This window comes from Pecten maximus, chromosome 14 (assembly GCF_902652985.1).
Source record: "Pecten maximus chromosome 14, xPecMax1.1, whole genome shotgun sequence".
Taxonomy (NCBI): Eukaryota; Metazoa; Mollusca; class Bivalvia; order Pectinida; family Pectinidae; genus Pecten; species Pecten maximus.
Genome location: NC_047028.1, coordinates 3,442,940 through 3,461,010, shown reverse-complemented (window position 1 = coordinate 3,461,010; position 18,071 = coordinate 3,442,940). Strand labels below are relative to the sequence as shown.

The following is an 18,071-nucleotide window of genomic DNA, read 5'->3' as shown; positions in this document are numbered from 1 at the left end:
CAATTTGTTATCTTTATTTCCTCAATACAATATGCATAAATGTATTCCTGAAATATTTGCTACATCGCTCAAAACTTCCCTCAATGCAACCTGCTAAGTAAATCTGTGACAGTTGCGTACACGGTTTACGTAGCATTGTTACCACTTTAAAATTTAACACTGTATAAATATTTCCGGTATACATTTTATTAAGACCAAAAGACATTGTTAAACTCGAATTACAAATTGAGCTGAGGGTAATCTCTAATTGAAAACTAATACGAGAATAAAATTAAGTTATTGATTATTTAATTCACACAGATAGATGGAATAAAAATGTGCACGCTTCATCCGGGTAATATATAGATATACAACATGTAGTTTTAATCAAAATGCATCATCATGCAAACCATCCCTAAGGTTTATTACTCTTAAACATACGTTCCAATTAGATATGTACATATTGCGTTTTTCATGTGTCATTTTAACAATAAATGCATTAATAAATCAAACAAATTTAACACTACAGATTTATGAAAAAAAATATTCAAAACCGGTATCTCCTCCAAATATAGGTACCCAAACCTAAATAAAACAATACTTTGAACTACGGTAGACTTTTACGCGCTAATAGTCAATTGCTTGTTGGAGAAGGAAAATTAACCTGGAAACGTCATTTAACGTCATTAAAAACTGTTAAGAGAAATCCATGTTCGAATACATATTAAAAACCACGACTACTATCAAGGCACTTAATATCTACCTTAATTTTCCATCTTTCTATAATAACACATATTCAACATAAATATAAGTAATACTGTATATAAAAATCAATGGTCAGGGAATATTTATAGTTTTGCAATATCTAAAAACTGTATAAAAACTTGCATACGTCTGCTAATAATAATAATAATTTATAAATCATAATTATTTTTTAAATTCTATCCTTAAAAATACCTATGTGTTTTTGCCATATTAATTCTACGTACTATAAATAAAGGCATAAATTTAAGCCTGTCACCGTTTACTATGATTTTGTAGTGCTGGTTTGACCTTGTAGCCTCAGATAACAGTTCCCTATAAAATGTATATTGGTGATCAACAATATATAAATTTATCCAAGAATACAAAAAACAAAAATAAGAAAAGACATACAACATTCCATTATCAAGTTAAATAGATTGGTAAAAATATACTACATGTATATTTGGGCATGATACAATTACTCCCAAATAACCAATGATAATTGGTCTATCTAAACATCCTGAACAACGTGATATACATATTGACCGGGTTAGATAGGACGTCAGAATAATCAGGGCTCGAATTAGACAAGTATCATCGCAATCAATAAATACATTCAAAGTCAAAGGTACAATAAATTACATAGCATTGGAATATAATGACAAAAGTATCAGAGATTCAGAATAATATCACAGGTTTGCTTGGCTAGAGACAGCAGATAAAAATAGCAATATGATATCAATATGTTAGGTTATCGCCATTATTATGCACATTGTGTCATGTACCTAATATAATATACTATACATAGTTTCGGTTACAGCGTTACTGTAAATTATGCACTTAAAGTTATGTTGTCAATCATCTCGAAATGAGATCGCTTTCAGAGTAAGAGTATCCAGAAGTGACTTGACTACACTGTAAATAAAAACAATGACATAGTTATAACCTAAATCGGAGAGTTTCTAAAGAGAAAATTTAAAAACTAAGATAACCAACATTTACACTTTAATAGTTCGTCACTAATAGGAAAGACAATGGATATTATTCAAAAGAGATTGTAAAACATCAATGAGATAAAAGTGTTAAAATATTAACCAAATCAATGACGAGATCATACAAACGGGACCATGAGCCATCATTGTAAGCATGTAACTGTTTGATATGATGGAATACTAGTAATTCATACTCGACCAAAATACGGTACTGGGGTAACTACTATATGTCCCAAGAGCTGGTCTGACCTCCATTCGTACAGCACTGAGCCCCTTTAACCCAATATCGTCAGGTTTAAATCATTTCACCCGAGGAGAAAGATGAGCATGTATTTATAAATTAAATACCAATATTGTCCTATTTGACCCCGCCCTCTAGATCTGTTCCTGGTATCTAAGTTTAACTGTTGGTTATTCCCCTTCATCCAATCATGGTACATATCTAATTTGTATAAACCACGCAGCTCTGACCTTCTAACAAGGTGAGCCAGAAAGATAATATTCATTAACTGTATAAACAATAGCTAGAATTATTTTATGAACGCCTTTTTTGTATAGAAAGTCAAAAAGTAGTCTATAAACATACAGGTAGTGTGAGTATCTGATACAGTGTTCAACTTGTACAACATTCGGACAGACACTTAGAAACAAATCAGGTAATGTAACAGTTGTATATAGGTCACCATGGCACGAAGTTAAGGTTATGTGGAATGGCATGAGCTGCCCAAAATTCCAATTGATATGTAATCGTTTTAGCAATGTACAGATGTTGTCTCAGGATAATTCACATCATTGTATATGCTGCAGCGAGGTAGTAATAGTCATGTTAACGAACAGCAGCAGTACATGAATTGAAATACCGCGTTTTGAATGATAATGATTTGAAATACCGCGTTTGGAATGATAATGAATTGAAATACCGCGTTTGGAATGATAATGAATTGAAATACCGCTTTTGGAATGGTAATGAATTGAAATGCCGCGTATGGAAATATCACGAATTAGAATATTGGAATATAGCGTTTGGAATGAACATTAATTGATCATGAAATACCGCGTTTGAAATGAACATGGCATAAGACAAGTGTTAAGACAAATCGATACAAATTAGAAACAAGTAATTACATTTAATGGCTAAGCAGCCGAGCGAAAACTGATCCCTGAGAGAAATGTCTGTTAGAAAATGACACTGGGCAACCGTAAGTACTAGTAGTATAAAAGTGTATAAAAGGTTAAGACCTGTGTACCATGTGACAATGTATAGATAATCAACATGTGTTTAACAGTCATGTGGTTTAATTTTATCCTAAAAATTAATGTGCATACTTTAGAGGTTTAGACCCTTGGTCTGGCCAAGACTACTGTATATTTAGCAACACTATATACTACACTAGAAATCACAGTCTTAGGTTTCAGTATCACTGCATATACCACGTGACAACAGAAATTTATATATAAATAAGAATTATGAAATCATTGTGTTTACAATCAACACGGGAATAGGTTAACAGTAAAATCCTAAAATTATTTTAAAAGAATTAGATATCTATTAAAAACTATTTACATTTGTACAAAAGTTAAAGTTCAAACATCAATAACATTACAGTTGACTTACACACATATAACAGAATTTAAAGTCCACAGTTAATAACAAAGACTAAGTCCTGTGGCTGCAGTCTATTCTAATAAGACAGGTAAAACTAGCTTTAAAACATAAGCTTTCATTATGACCTCTCAACCATGGATTGTTCACTGAAACAAAAAGACTCAAGAATCTGAGCCCATTAAAGTCTCCTTTGCAGGGGCTAAGTCACTTGAATCTGTAGGCCATTTTGAGTAAGTCTGTAGATACATGTTAGATCACTGGATAAGTAACTAAGTCTTACTTACATGTTTCTTGAGTCCCAAAACATACACTGTACTTAGTGGAGATCAACCAAGAGAGGCTAAAGTAACAGCAGACAACGCTTATTTTGGGGCAAATTAAAGCTATTTCATCAACTACATTTGATTTATTAACTAAACACTCTAAAATTAAAATACATGCATATGTATGAAAAAGAAATTTTATCAGCTATTTTGGCATTAAATGTATAGCCAAACTCCAATGTAAACTATAAACACAATACAATTGTATTACTAAATATGTTATTCTGAAAACGATATATAGAAAATTATAAAAACTGACTCCCATATAGGGGATATATGTTTGATATTTAAAAAATGGCAACAATGCAAATAGGAGAGGTTAGTTTGGGTCAAGTTAGCTGCTGACCAGCCATATAGAGCTCATCTGGCTTACCTTAGGTGATTCAATGACAAAATGTTATCATGAATATCAGCATTGTTAAACATAATATTATGATACTGTATGTTTTGTCAATAAAAGTCCAATAAAAACAATAGGATTAGAATATGTTTCCTTTATGAAGTACAGGTTTTACTTCAACTCTGTCTTAATTTAGTAGATATATCTAATGCAAAATGAACGAAAAATGTCAGATTTAAAAAAATAGATGTATGCATACATTTTTCTTTTAAATAATAAAACACCAATAGAAAAATAAATCAAAATTACTTACTTTAATACAGTCAGGAAATAGTAAAATAAAGTTTTTAATAATTATAAAAACTATAGGGTCAACTAGTCTAAGGCACCCTGTCATCATTTGTAAATGTATACTTACCATAATTAATTATTTTTCTGGTTTAATGAATATATCCTTCAGCAGAGTGGATCAGAATGTAGTATTTACCTACCACATAGCACCTTAATTCATCTGTAGGGTACATATGCAAGTGTGTGACAACATCTATTGAAACATTTCATGGTTTTTCGTCATGAATTTGGTCATCTGTGTACACAAGTACATTAACTAATTACTGTCCACTACACCGTATGTCATTTGTCTTACAACTGTAAGCCCCGAGATGTTAAAGTCAAAATATCCTGATGTGCCATATTGAGTCATTTCAACTGAAGGTCTGGAGGTCACACTGTGTCCAGTAAAGTTGTATACAGTACATTGACCCATAGCCGGCCTTGTGTAGGCATGGCCTTCTCTTTACCCTTACCCATTAAAGGTAATCCAATCATTTTGTTACCTCCCTTGAATGAACTCCTTTGTGTCATAGACAGGGTACACATTCCCATGAAATCGTCCTTTATAAGGTTGTGGTTCCAGACCTGGAATTTTACAAAGAAAATTGTTACATTACAGAAATTCTGTTTGTATACATATCAAACTATTATGATTGCAAAGCTTTACTTTCTGTATTAGTAAATATGTAATTCTGAAATTTTCTAATGCCTAAGTCTACTCAATTTAAACATGAATATCATTGACTATGCAGCCACCGCAAAATACGGAAAATAATAATAATTAATGAACGTATAATGAGCGTGAAGAAAACATGCATAGTTAAGGGTTGGAAGTATTAAAAACTTGTTCAAAACCATCTACTAAACATTCTTCTTAACACGTAACGCTAATGTAACATTTTTGTTGTCATGTACCTCTAAAGTAATATTTTCTTTTGGGGTTTTCTGGTAAAATGTTACCCTCTGATCAAACTTTGGATTGATGTCGTTGGCTATTACAGGAGTCTTCACCTTCTCCTTCTCACAGCGGACAACAACAAAGGGGTCCGACTCTATAAAACGGAAAGTTATCACAGACTTACAGATTCTTTTAACACAGAAAATTATCACGGAAAACAATGAAGTCAGAAGGGGCTTACTCTTCGACACAGAAAACAAAATTTTAACAGAATCAAATTAATCATTCAATAAACATTCAATAAATTGATATGGCTATGTTTCCTGACAATAAAGATACATAACTCTTTGTAAAACAATCACAATAATCAACAAGTACAAACAATGATTGCGAAAGCGCACCGGCGGCAGCAATCACTATGCATTCATTTTTTATGTATGTATAAGCATGTCATTTTGAAATTGTACATCACATAATATCGCTTCTAGACCTTTAATAGATGTATAAACCAAATAATAAGGGTGTGGACTTACAAGCTCTCCAAAACTTACCCCCAAAATATTAATAATTTTGCCATAACATCACTCCTAGACCTCTAATGAATGCATAACCCAAATTAGAAGGATTGAGGTGTATACTTTTGGACTAAGAAGCTTTCCAAAAAACTGATCCCAAAAACTTTAAAGTGGGGTGGGACGCCGACGCCGAGACCAGGGGTACAGCATTAGCTCATGGTTACTCGTAACCGGTGAGCTAATAATGATCGGTTCTAAAGCCTTGTAGACATAATTATGCACTCTCAAACATGGTCCAAGAAAAAAAAACATCATTTCAGCGAAAGACATGAGAATTGATTCAATCAGATGCCTGGAGACGCAGATACATGTATAACGTTAACGTAGACCTACTTCTGTCTATATCCATGCCCTTGAGTCCCTCTCCACTGCTGATGAGGATCTGTAGGGCTGACTTGTATGGCTTACACATGTAAAAGGGACTACAGCAACACCCACTATTTCTGTCTGGCTCGTCAAGTGTCAGCTCCCTGTAACCACCAAATACATATATATGTAACACAAAGGCTGGTCAAGTGTCCGCTCCCTGTAACCACCAAATACATATACATGTACATGTAACACTAAGGCTCGCCAAGTGTCCTCTCCCTGTAACCACCAAATACATATAACACTAAGGCTCATCAAGTGTCCGCTCCCTGTAACCACCAAATACATATACATGTAACACTAAGGCTCGTCAAGTGTCCCCTCCCTGTAACCACCAAATACATGTAACACAAAGGCTCGTCTAGTGTTCGCTCCCTGTAACCACCAAATACATATATATGTAACACAAAGGCTCGTCAAGTGTCAGAGCCCATCAGTCCAAGGGGTCAGTCAGGGCCAGCATGTGCATACCATTAAGCTTTCATCCCATGCTAATAATGTTAATAAAGTTAGAATGAATTCCAATAAAAATCCAACAAATAATTGTCAAAAATGTGATTTCCCTATATAAACTATAGTAAAGTTTACCCCCTCCATAAGGGAAAATGTGAGACCCAAGGGTCATTAAATTCACAATTTTGGTAGAGCACCTTAAGACCCTTCCATCTATGAAGAGTGTTTGATTCCATCATATCTGAGAGAAAAGATTTTTGAAGTTTTAGTCAATTTGACACTCTTTGGCCCCGCCCTTTGGGCCCCTGCGGGGTGGGGACCATATAATTCACAATTTTGGTTGACCTATAGCCATAGAAGTTTCCTGCCAAATTTCATTGAATTTGGTTCAGCAGTTTTGGAGAAGATATCGAAAATGTAAATTGTTTACAGATGCACGACGGACGACAATGGACAAAAGGCGAAGTCTCAAGTGACCTAAAAAGCTCGTTCAGTTTAAGCTGCCTGTAACCATGTAACCAAATACATATAATACAAAGGTTTGTCTGATGTCAGCGCCCTGCAACCACCAAATACATATACAGGTAATATAAAGGCTCGTCCAGTTTCAGCTGCCTGTAACCACATAATATACATATGGATACAATGTATATACACTCGCATATGATACAAGTCAATTTCTTCCATAAGAGGGAGAATATGCTCATTATACATTTTTTTAAATGAACAGGTTTGATGCAAATTTCTGCTGATAAGAAAGTAAATTTGAAGTAGTCAAATGAAACTCGAATACAAAATGCCTGTAGTAGCACCGTAGTATAATCACATCATTGTTATACCTGTATACAGGTAGACTTGGGCGTTATAATAGTATCTCCTAATAGGTACAGTATTGACTTACTTTAAGTTTGGACTGTTACTTGCATAAATCCGAAGAAAAAAATCTCCTTCAAAACCAGGGTCAAAGGTCGAGGGAATCACACAATATTTGCCTTGTTTGAGTTTTGCTCTTGTCATGACACTGCGAGATTTTACGAAAGATGAAGAGTGTGCTTCCCTCATGGAGTCATGCATCCGATACACTCTGTTCAGGTCAGTCTGAAATGGACGAGACATAATACAGATAATGACTGCATATTATGTTCTTTCTGTATACACCATTCAGCCTATATATACTTTGTGTAGGTATACACAATTCAGCCTATATATACTTTGTGTAGGTATACACAATTCAGCCTATATATACTTTGTGTAGGTATACACCATTCAGCCTATATATATTTTGTGAAGGTAGACACCATTCAGCCTATATTTTGTGTAGGTAGACAACATTCCGCCTATATATACTTTGTGTAGGTATACACCATTCCGCCTATATATACTTTGTGTAGGTATACACCATTCAGCCTATATTTTGTGTAGGTAGACAACATTCAGCCTATATATATTTTGTGTAGGAATACACCATTCAGCCTATATATACTTTGTGTAGGAATACACCATTCAGCCTATATATACTTTGTGTAGGTAGACAACATTGAGCCTATATATACTTTGTGTAGGTATACACCATTGAGCTTATATATACTTTGTGTAGGTATACACCATTCAGCTTCTATATACTTTGTGAAGGTATACACCATTGAGTCTGTATATACTTTGTGTAGGAATACACCATTCAGTCTATATATACTTTGTGTAGGTATACACCTTTCAGCCTATATACATGTATACTTTGTGTAGGTACAGTATACACCATTCAGCCTCTATATACACTTTGTGTAGGTATACACCATTCAGTCTATATATACTTTGTGTAGGTATACACCTTTCAGTCTATATAATATATATACTTTGTGTAGGTATACACCTTTCAGCCTATATACATGTATACTTTGTGTAAGTATACACCATTCAGCCTATATATACTTTGTGTAGGTATACACCTTTCAGTCTATATAATATATATACTTTGTGTAGGTATACACCTTTCAGCCTATATACATGTATACTTTGTGTAAGTATACACTATTCAGCCTATATATACTTAGTGTAGGTACACACCATTCAGCCTAAATATACTTTGTATAGGTAACCACCATTCAGTCTATATATACTTTGTGTAGGAATACATCATTCAGTCTATATAATATATATACTTTGTGTAGGTATACACCTTTCAGCCTATATATACTTTGTGTAGGAATCCACCATTCAGTCTATATATACTTTGTGTAGGAATACATCATTCAGTCTATATAATATATATACTTTGTGTAGGTATACACCTTTCAGCCTATATATACTTTGTGTAGGAATACACCATTCAGCCTACATATCATTTGTGTAGGTATACACCATTGAGCCTATATATACTTTGTGTAGGAATACACCATTCAGTCTATATAATATATATACTTTGTGTAGGTATACACCTTTCAGCCTATATATACTTTGTGTAGGAATACACCATTCAGTCTATATAATATATATACTTTGTGTAGGTATACACCATTCAGCCTATATATACTTTATGTAGGTATACACTACTCTTTCTGGCTTTAGGTGATACATTGAGGGAGATTCGTCCAAGATATTAAGCAAGGAAAACTTTGAAAAATGAATCAGGTTGAAAACAAACAAAAAAAGTATCAAATGTTTTATATGATATTAAAGTATTAAAAGCAATTAACAAGATAATATTACCTTGAGTATAGTCACGCCTATGGTGAATTGTGATTCTCCATCCTCTTTGTTTGCTCTACGGTCAAACTGCTCCAAGGAAACTAACACCTCATCCTCCTCTTTCGGTACTTCAAACACGAACTGTAAGACAGTAGTACACAGGGGTCAGAAAAAAACGGGATACTAGATCAGTGGTTTACAGTATAACCTGGTTAGGACTGAGGAGATCAGTGGTTTACAGTATAACCTGGTTAGGACTGAGGAGATCAGTGGTTTACAGTATAACCTGGTTAGGACTGAGGAGATCAGTGGTTTACAGTATAACCTGGTTAGGACTGACCAGATCAGTGGTTTACAGTATAACCTGGTTAGGACTGACCAGATCAGTGGTTTACAGTATAACCTGGTTAGGACTGACCAGATCAGTGGTTTATAGTATAACCTGGTTAGGACTGACCAGATCAGTGGTTTACAGTATAACCTGGTTAGGACTGACCAGATCAGTGGTTTACAGTATAACCTGGTTAGGACTGACCAGATCAGTGGTTTACAGTATAACCTGGTTAGGACTGACCAGATCAGTGGTTTACAGTATAACCTGGTTAGGACTGACCAGATCAGTGGTTTACAGTATAACCTGGTTAGGACTTACGAGATCAGTGGTTTACAGTATAACCTGGTTAGGACTAACGAGATCAGTGAATTACAGTATAACCTGGTTAGGACTGGCCAGATCAGTGGTTTACAGTATAACCTGGTAAGGACTGACCAGATCAGTGGTTTACAGTATAACCTGGTTAGGACTGACCAGATCAGTGGTTTACAGTATAACCTGGTTAGGACCGACCAGATCAGTGGTTTACAGTATAACCTGGTAAGGACTGACCAGATCAGTGGTTTACAGTATAACCTGGTTAGGACTTACGAGATCAGTGGTTTACAGTATAACCTGGTTAGGACTGACCAGATCAGTGGTTTACAGTATAACCTGGTTAGGACTTACGAGATCAGTGGTTTACAGTATAACCTGGTTAGGACTGACCAGATCAGTGGTTTACAGTATAACCTGGTTAGGACTGACCAGATCAGTGGTTTACAGTACAGTTACCTGAGGATTTTTCAGGAAGGAAGCCTTATGGTTACTACATCCTCCACTCCGTGATGGTTTCCTCCACTCCCCAATGGCCTCACCCTCTTTCCAGGTTTTTTTGAGGGAGAAGAAAGATGTGTTGATTATATGACAGACTCCTATGTCTGTGTAGTATGCACAAAAATCTTCAAATGACATCCTGAAAACAAATCAGGTAAAGGTTAAGGCAAAAATATAGAGAAGTTTAAAGAGTTAAATCTAGCATCAACATTGTCCTACAGATTGAGATGGGTTTCTCTTTCAAGAAAATGTTCCATCACTGACATTCCGATCCCTGTAGAATTTTTTTTAATTCACAGTAGAATTTTTGCTTAAATTCACAGTAGAATTTTTGCTAATTCACAATAGAATTTTTGCCTATTCACAGTAGAATTTTTGCTAATTCACAGTAGAATTTTTGCTTATTCACAGCAGAATTTTTGCTAATTCACAGTAATTTTTTTCTGAACAGATAAGGCATAATAAAGAGAAAGAAACACGTTTGCATTGAGTAGTAAATTGGATCTCCATCAAAATAAATCTTAGCTCACTAATCACACTCAAGATCATCATTTATTCAACTTAAAGTGAAATCATACCAGAATTCTCCATTATCATCCACAGTTAGACCAATGTCCTTCTTCATAGAGTCACTGACCTGGTCCCATTCTTTGGATCTAAAACAGAAGATACACCATTAATGTTTATACACAACTGTCATTTTCTGTCATATAACACAAACACGTGAATAATATTGCAAGACTCATGTGTAGTAACACTATTAGTGAGATATAAATATCACTTATTTTCATATCAATACAACGTACGTGATGAATGAAATCTTATACTGATACCAATGCAATGTGGAATTTGTAACAATCTTTCACTAATCAAATATGTCACTCGTCTACACTAACATATTGAACTCATTCAATAAAGTCTGTATTATATTGACATTATACAAGATCCTCTATATATTCACAAGTAACCTCTATTTATATACACAAGTATCCTCTATATACACAAGTATCCTCTATATATACACAAGTATTCTCTATATATACACAAGTGTCCTCTATATATACACAAGTATTCTCTATACAAAAGTATCCTCTATATATACACAAGTATCATCTTTATATACATAAGTATCCTCTAATATACAAAAGTATCTTCTATACATACACAAGTATCCTCTATATATATGTATACACAAGTATTCTCTATATATACACAAGTATACAGTATATATACACAAATATCCTCTCTATATACACAAGTATCCTCTATATATACACAAGTATCCTCTATACATACACAAATATCTTCTCTATATACACAAGTATCCTCTATATATATATACACACAAGTATCCTCTTTATATACACAAGTATCCTCTATATATACACGAGTATCCTCTATTTACACAAGTATCCTCTATATACACACAAGTATCCTCTATATATACACGAGTATCCTCTATTTACACAAGTATCCTCCATATACACACAAGTATCATCTATATATACACAAGTATCCTCTATATATACACAAGTATCCTCTATATATACACAAGTATCCTATATATACACAAGTATCATCTACATACATTGTATATACACAAGTATCATCTACATATATACACAAGTATCCTCTATTTACACAAGTATTCTTTTTATATACACAAGTATCCTCTATATATATACAAGTATCCTCTATATATACACAAGTATCCTCTATATATACACAAGTATCCTCTATATATACACAAGTATCCTCTATTTACACAAGTATCCGTTTTATATACACAAGTATCCTCTATATATACACAAGTATCCTCTATATACACACAAGTATCCTCCATATATATACAAGTTTCCTCTATATATACACAAGTATCCTCTATATATACACACAAGTATCCTCTATATATACACAAGTATCCTCTATATACACAAGTATTCTCTATATATACACAAGTATCCTCTATATATATGCACAAGTATCCTATATATAAAGTATATAGTAAATTGTTGTTTTTTCATAAGACAAAATCAACACTAAAATAAAGTTACCCATCACTCCAAGCTCCCTTCCACTCCGTCCCTCCCCAGGGATTCCGGCAGCGTATCATGTGGATTTTCTCTCGTTTGAAGAAAGCGAAAAGTCCAGATGAGGTACTGATGGGAATGTCCTTGACAGAGGTCACACTATAAGCATGACCTTTGATGAGTCCACAGTCAAGTTCATCTTCCATGTCATTAGCTGACTGTAACAATTAATGTAGAAAAAAATTGAGTACTCCATTGATCAAATTAGTTCTCTTTGTAACATAAAATTACTTATAATTAGACAATATATATATATATACAATGTATAAAAAAAAAATATATACAATGTATATATGTATATATATATATGTATATAAGAATAGACATCGTTGATCATTTTCATCAATCATTTATACATGTGTATGACTTTCAGTAGTGAATACAAAAGACAGACATAGAAATATAAGGAAAACAAATCTAAATGTAAATAACTATTGAACACAGACTGACTGATTCTCCTAATAGTATGTCATAAATAAGTAACACCATTTTGGTTACATTGATAATTTAGGAGCAAAAAATACATAGTTTTATTAGCTATGAATAACTAGTTATAATCATAAATTAGTTATAAATGTGGATGATAATGGAGAATTCTGGTATGATTTCACTTTAAATTTGAACAAATGATGATCTGTGATAAATAGAATCTTACACTTGTGTCTACATTGGGTAGTATCCATAAAACATGACATAACTTTATTGAACCTGTAAGACACTATTTCATATTTCAGATCCCCTTAGAGTATAATTTACATACTGCAGCAATGGAGGCACTCATTAGCGATTGATTTTTGTAGGACTGTTTGAGGATCCTGAAGAGTTCCATTTTCTGCTCTTCACTCTTATACTCGCTCATGTCTAGCTGTTCCCCGACACCGCCGGACATGTCCACTAGAGCATCTCGGGTCAAGCCTGCCACGAGGGACTGGTAATCCCCAAATAGTCTATAATACAACCAAAGTGTGTCAAAACTGACCCAAGGGAGGTAATCTATAGACTATAATACATTAAAATATGTGATAGTACCGAGGAATGTGTCAACACTGACCCAAGGGAGGTAATCCAAGTATATAATACAATAAAATTATTATGTGTTATTACTCTAGTACTTTATGTGTCAACACCGACCCAAGGGAGGTAATCCAGTCTATATGACACATGCTATGAAATATGTGTCAATTACCCCATCCTAAAAGAAATAATCTACAAACAGTCTTTAATACACTGAATTTTCTGTCATTACCCCAGTATGTGACAACACGGACCCAAGGGGGGTAATCCAAGTATATAATACAATAAAATTAGTATGTGTTATTACTCTAGTACTGTATGTGTCAACACTGACCCAAGGGAGGTAATCAAAAGTCTACCATAAAAATAGTTCACTCTGTATATGAAATTACCCTTGTACATGTCAACACCGACCCAAGGGAGGTAATCCAGTCTATATGACACATGCTATGAAATATGTGTCAATTACCCCATCCTAAAAGAAATAATCTACAAACAGTCTTTAATACACTGAATTTTCTGTCATTACCCCAGTATGTGACAACACGGACCCAAGGGGGGTAATGCAAATTTTATGATACAATAAAATATGTGTCATTACGTATCCAGTATGTGTCAACACAAGCCCAAGGGAGGTAATCAAAAGTTTATAATACAATGAAATATGTGTCATTACAACACCAGCCCAAGGGAGGTAATCCCAGTTTAAAATACAATAAGATATGCGTCATAACCAAGAATGTCTCAACACCAACCCAAGGGAGGTAATCCGAGTTTAAAATACAATAACATATGTGTCATTACCCAGTATGTATCCACACCGACCTAATGGAGGTAATCCAAATTCTATTATATAATAATTCAATAAAATGATTTTGTGTCATTACCCTAGTTTTGCCCACAATGACCCAAGGGAGGTAATCAACAGTCCATAAAACAATAACATAAGGACTGACAGTTACCAGAACCCTCATTATACCCAAAGTGTGCCTGAACATTCATGTAGAATTATATGTAATATTACTAAATTATACAATAAAATGGTATCAAAATGCATAGCAGTGTTTTTATAGGGCTAGCATCAGGTTAAAAGATATAGTTTTTATATTTTATTTGTTTTTATGAAGAAGATAGGTTTGATTAACCATACTTGTAGTACTTGTAGAAATTACAGATCAGATCAGCCTTCTTTTTCATAAACTTACCAAGAGAGTACATAAATGCAAAAGAATTTGATTTAATTTAAAAATCTTATAATGCTTACTTGGCATATGCCTTCTCCAGAAGTGCTGGCCAGAACTCATTTTTTGCCGGTGAGTGACAGTAGATAAGCTTGCCATGCCTTGTTGGGAGGTAATCGTCGATCACTACATCAAGCCACTCTCCAGAACGCCAGAAACGGAAATGGAAAATTCCTGCATATTCATTCTTATCTTGTATCCATTCCTGGCCTTCAAAATCTGGTACAATCTGTATAAATTATCAGATATACAAGTGTCATATTTAAGCGCGGGTATTAGTCCATACTCCATGATAAGACCACCCCTCTTTTTTCACATTTTCTCTACATACATTACTGTCATGAGTCATAATAATAAACATAGTTTACAATCAAAAAGTAGAAAGTTATATGGCTTAAAGAATACCCACCTTCTTCCACAGACTGCCATTTTCTGCTATGCAGGCACAGGCAGCTACAAACCAACAGTTTCCTATTTCACCCTGAGCAAAGTCATTAGCACTGGCTCCATCAACAAAGAATTTGGGATCACTGCAAATTTCCTGGCGGTGCAATAAACATTACAGCATTTGATTAATTTACTATGTACTTAATTATTTCTACTATAGAAATCTAATATTAAAGTATTGGTATTTTAACTTTTCAATTAATATACTATAGCTAGGTTTTTATTTAACTGTTGTGATACAATGTACCTTGTTTTTACTGTTTTATATGGCTATAAATAATTATATCAGTTCTGCTGTATAATTGTCTTGTAAAGCCATGTCCAGATCTCCAGGGGGTTTCACTAAATGTGTTTATAGTTTATAGATTTTTTAAGACACCATAAAGTTTACGGTATATGAAGATGTTTCAGATATAAGCATTAACATTGGGAAACTGTTCTGCCTCTGTAACATTGTTTCATTTCTGATCAAATTTATGGCACTATATATATATATATATGATCTATACAATCATGCCAAATCTTTCACCAGAACTGTCGCAAACATTACTACATTTCATCAAATGATTAAAATGTATGAAGAGTTTCTTAACCACACCAGTATAACGGTCAGAGCAGCCTACCGTTTTTCTCAAATGACCTGATATATTACCAAACAAGATATCACTTACCCCTGGTCTCTTCCACTCTACATTTCTCGGTATTTTGTCCGGAGCATAGGACAGTGACGAGTCTTTTGGGGGAAATTCTGCATCAGTAAACAGGGTGCCAGAGGAAACACAAGACTTCTTCAGGTCCTTGTACTTTTGGCCCTTATAAGGGATAGCTGAGTCAAAAAGTCCAAGGATCCCCATCCTATAATAACAATGAATATAAAAACTTTTTTTTCTGTTGTTGTATATGCCACAGGTGGTAGGGGCAGACCTACTTCACAAAAATATCTTGAAGGATATGTAGTCGTGGGATGGGTCATACTCGGGAGAGGCTAATCTTTTTATCTGACAATGCATTATTTTTTTGTGACGTAGGTCACCCCCGCCTACACCCTTAAATTGCTAGCAGTTAGCATTCATGTGGACGACTGTATGCAGGCAAAGGTTCATGATAGAGAATATATGAATCATGCTACGAGAAAATTTACACTAATTGGCAGACAGGGTATGCTGTGATCACAGGGGTATGTGGCACCAGCTGGGTATGCTGTGATCACAGGGGCATGTGGTAGCCAGCCAGGGTATGCTGTGATCACAGGGGCATGTGGCAGACAGGGTATGCTGTGATCACAGGGGTATGTGGAAGCCAGGGTATGCTGTGATCACAGGGGCATGTGGCACCAGTGTATGCTGTGATCACAGGGGTATGTGGCAGCCAGGGTTTGCTGTGATCACAGGGGCATGTGGCAGTTACATGTATGGTATGCTGTGATCACAAGGGTATGTGGCAGTCAGGGTTTGCTGTGATCACAGGGGCATGTGGCAGCTATGGTCTGCTGTGATCACAGGGGCATGTGGCACCAGGGTATGCTGTGATCACAGGGGTATTTGGCACCAGGGTATGCTGTGATCACAGGGGTATGTGGCAGCCAGGGTATGCTGTGATCACAGGGGCATGTGGCAGCCAGGGTATGCTGTGATCACAGGGGCATGTCTGGTCCTATAAAAAAATATCCAAAAATAAATAAATAATTCTTTAAATGTAGGTTTTCCTATTTTTTAAATATGAGACTAGACATGCCCCTGTGCTGGGATATACATGTAGAATCTACACTATTATTGTAGACTACATTAGAATTTTATGCAGTTTGCATTAAACTAACACGAATGGCTCGGACTGCTAATTAATATACTGCTTTGTGTCGATTTAAAATATAGCATGCATTTATATATAATTAAACAGGTGGCCAAGAAGCAAATATCTTACTAGAAGACCGACTTCAGCTACTGCTATCGCTAAGACCGTCAGAAAATTCGAACTAGCATCAAATACATGATATGTGATTAGCATGGAATTCGGACACATCCACTCCAGGATAATTCATATAAAAATACTCATGTGCGTAAGTATATACTTGCGTGTCCCCGGATACACAAATCGTATCCAAACCAGACGGTATCAATCCCTGACAAGATACGAGCTAATTATAACTTCCCTTTTGAAAAAGTGTGTACACTGTCGCTAAGTCCTTTCAAGGGAGGCTACTCGCATGATAAGTATATTGTGGTTGCACACCACTAAATAAGCTGTCTATGTATACGTATGTTTGTTCACACGTACACACGTAATACTGTATATGTTACCGTTTAAAGTCGATTGTAGATCATTAATGTGTTACCATTTATCGAAAAACTTAATTGATAGTGATAAGTGAGTTGTCGGTTAAACTCAATAAACACGTGTGCATTTTGTACACGCAGTACACAAACTTGTGTAGCCACAAAGTACCTTTTTATAAGAGACCACTGCCTGCTCATTGATGAGACAAAACGACAGTTCTATACTGAAAACCTTTGTTAAAGACTTATAGATGCTTCAGAGAAATACAAATGTGATCAAATACTCTCTTTACACGTCATTATATATATATGTATTGCTACATTCAAGTTATAACATAATGATTTTTTTTTTTCAAATAAGATGGAATCTTCTCCCAGTAAGCAAAGCTACGTCCATACACGTATTACAACGTAGTAAGTTACAACAATTACCGACAGAAAAAGGGGCATTTGTTATAGTTATCATGGACGCAGTCAGTTGGCCTCGTACATGTGCATATGTATATCTTAAATTAAAAATAAATAGATAAATGAATAAAAAAATAAAATCCAATTAATC

General features: G+C 34.7%; 1 protein-coding gene across 1 annotated transcript; it reads right to left on the bottom strand.

The window, feature by feature from the left end:
• Positions 1–17,419, bottom strand: LOC117342288 (calpain-5-like). Its single transcript, XM_033904384.1, has 13 exons — positions 17,308–17,419; positions 15,911–16,094; positions 15,202–15,333; positions 14,816–15,021; positions 13,298–13,484; positions 12,502–12,695; positions 11,026–11,103; positions 10,406–10,586; positions 9,319–9,438; positions 7,514–7,710; positions 6,124–6,260; positions 5,233–5,369; positions 1–4,902 (listed from the first exon to the last, which is right to left on the bottom strand). The coding sequence occupies exons 2-13, from the start codon at positions 16,091–16,093 to the stop codon at positions 4,708–4,710; spliced, it is 1,947 nt and encodes a 648-aa protein (XP_033760275.1). The 5' UTR covers position 16,094; positions 17,308–17,419; the 3' UTR covers positions 1–4,707.
• Between the last annotated feature and the right edge of the window lie 652 nt (positions 17,420–18,071).

Coding starts and splice junctions, on each gene's coding strand:
- LOC117342288 (XM_033904384.1), bottom strand. CDS start 16,093: ATGGGGATCCTTGGACTTTTTGACTCAGCTATCCCTTATAAGGGCCAA. Junction 9,439..10,405: donor CCTTCCTGAAAAATCCTCAG/GTAACTGTACTG, acceptor ACTGTCTTACAG/TTCGTGTTTGAAGTACCGAA. Junction 5,370..6,123: donor GGGCATGGATATAGACAGAA/GTAGGTCTACGT, acceptor TCCGTTTTATAG/AGTCGGACCCCTTTGTTGTT.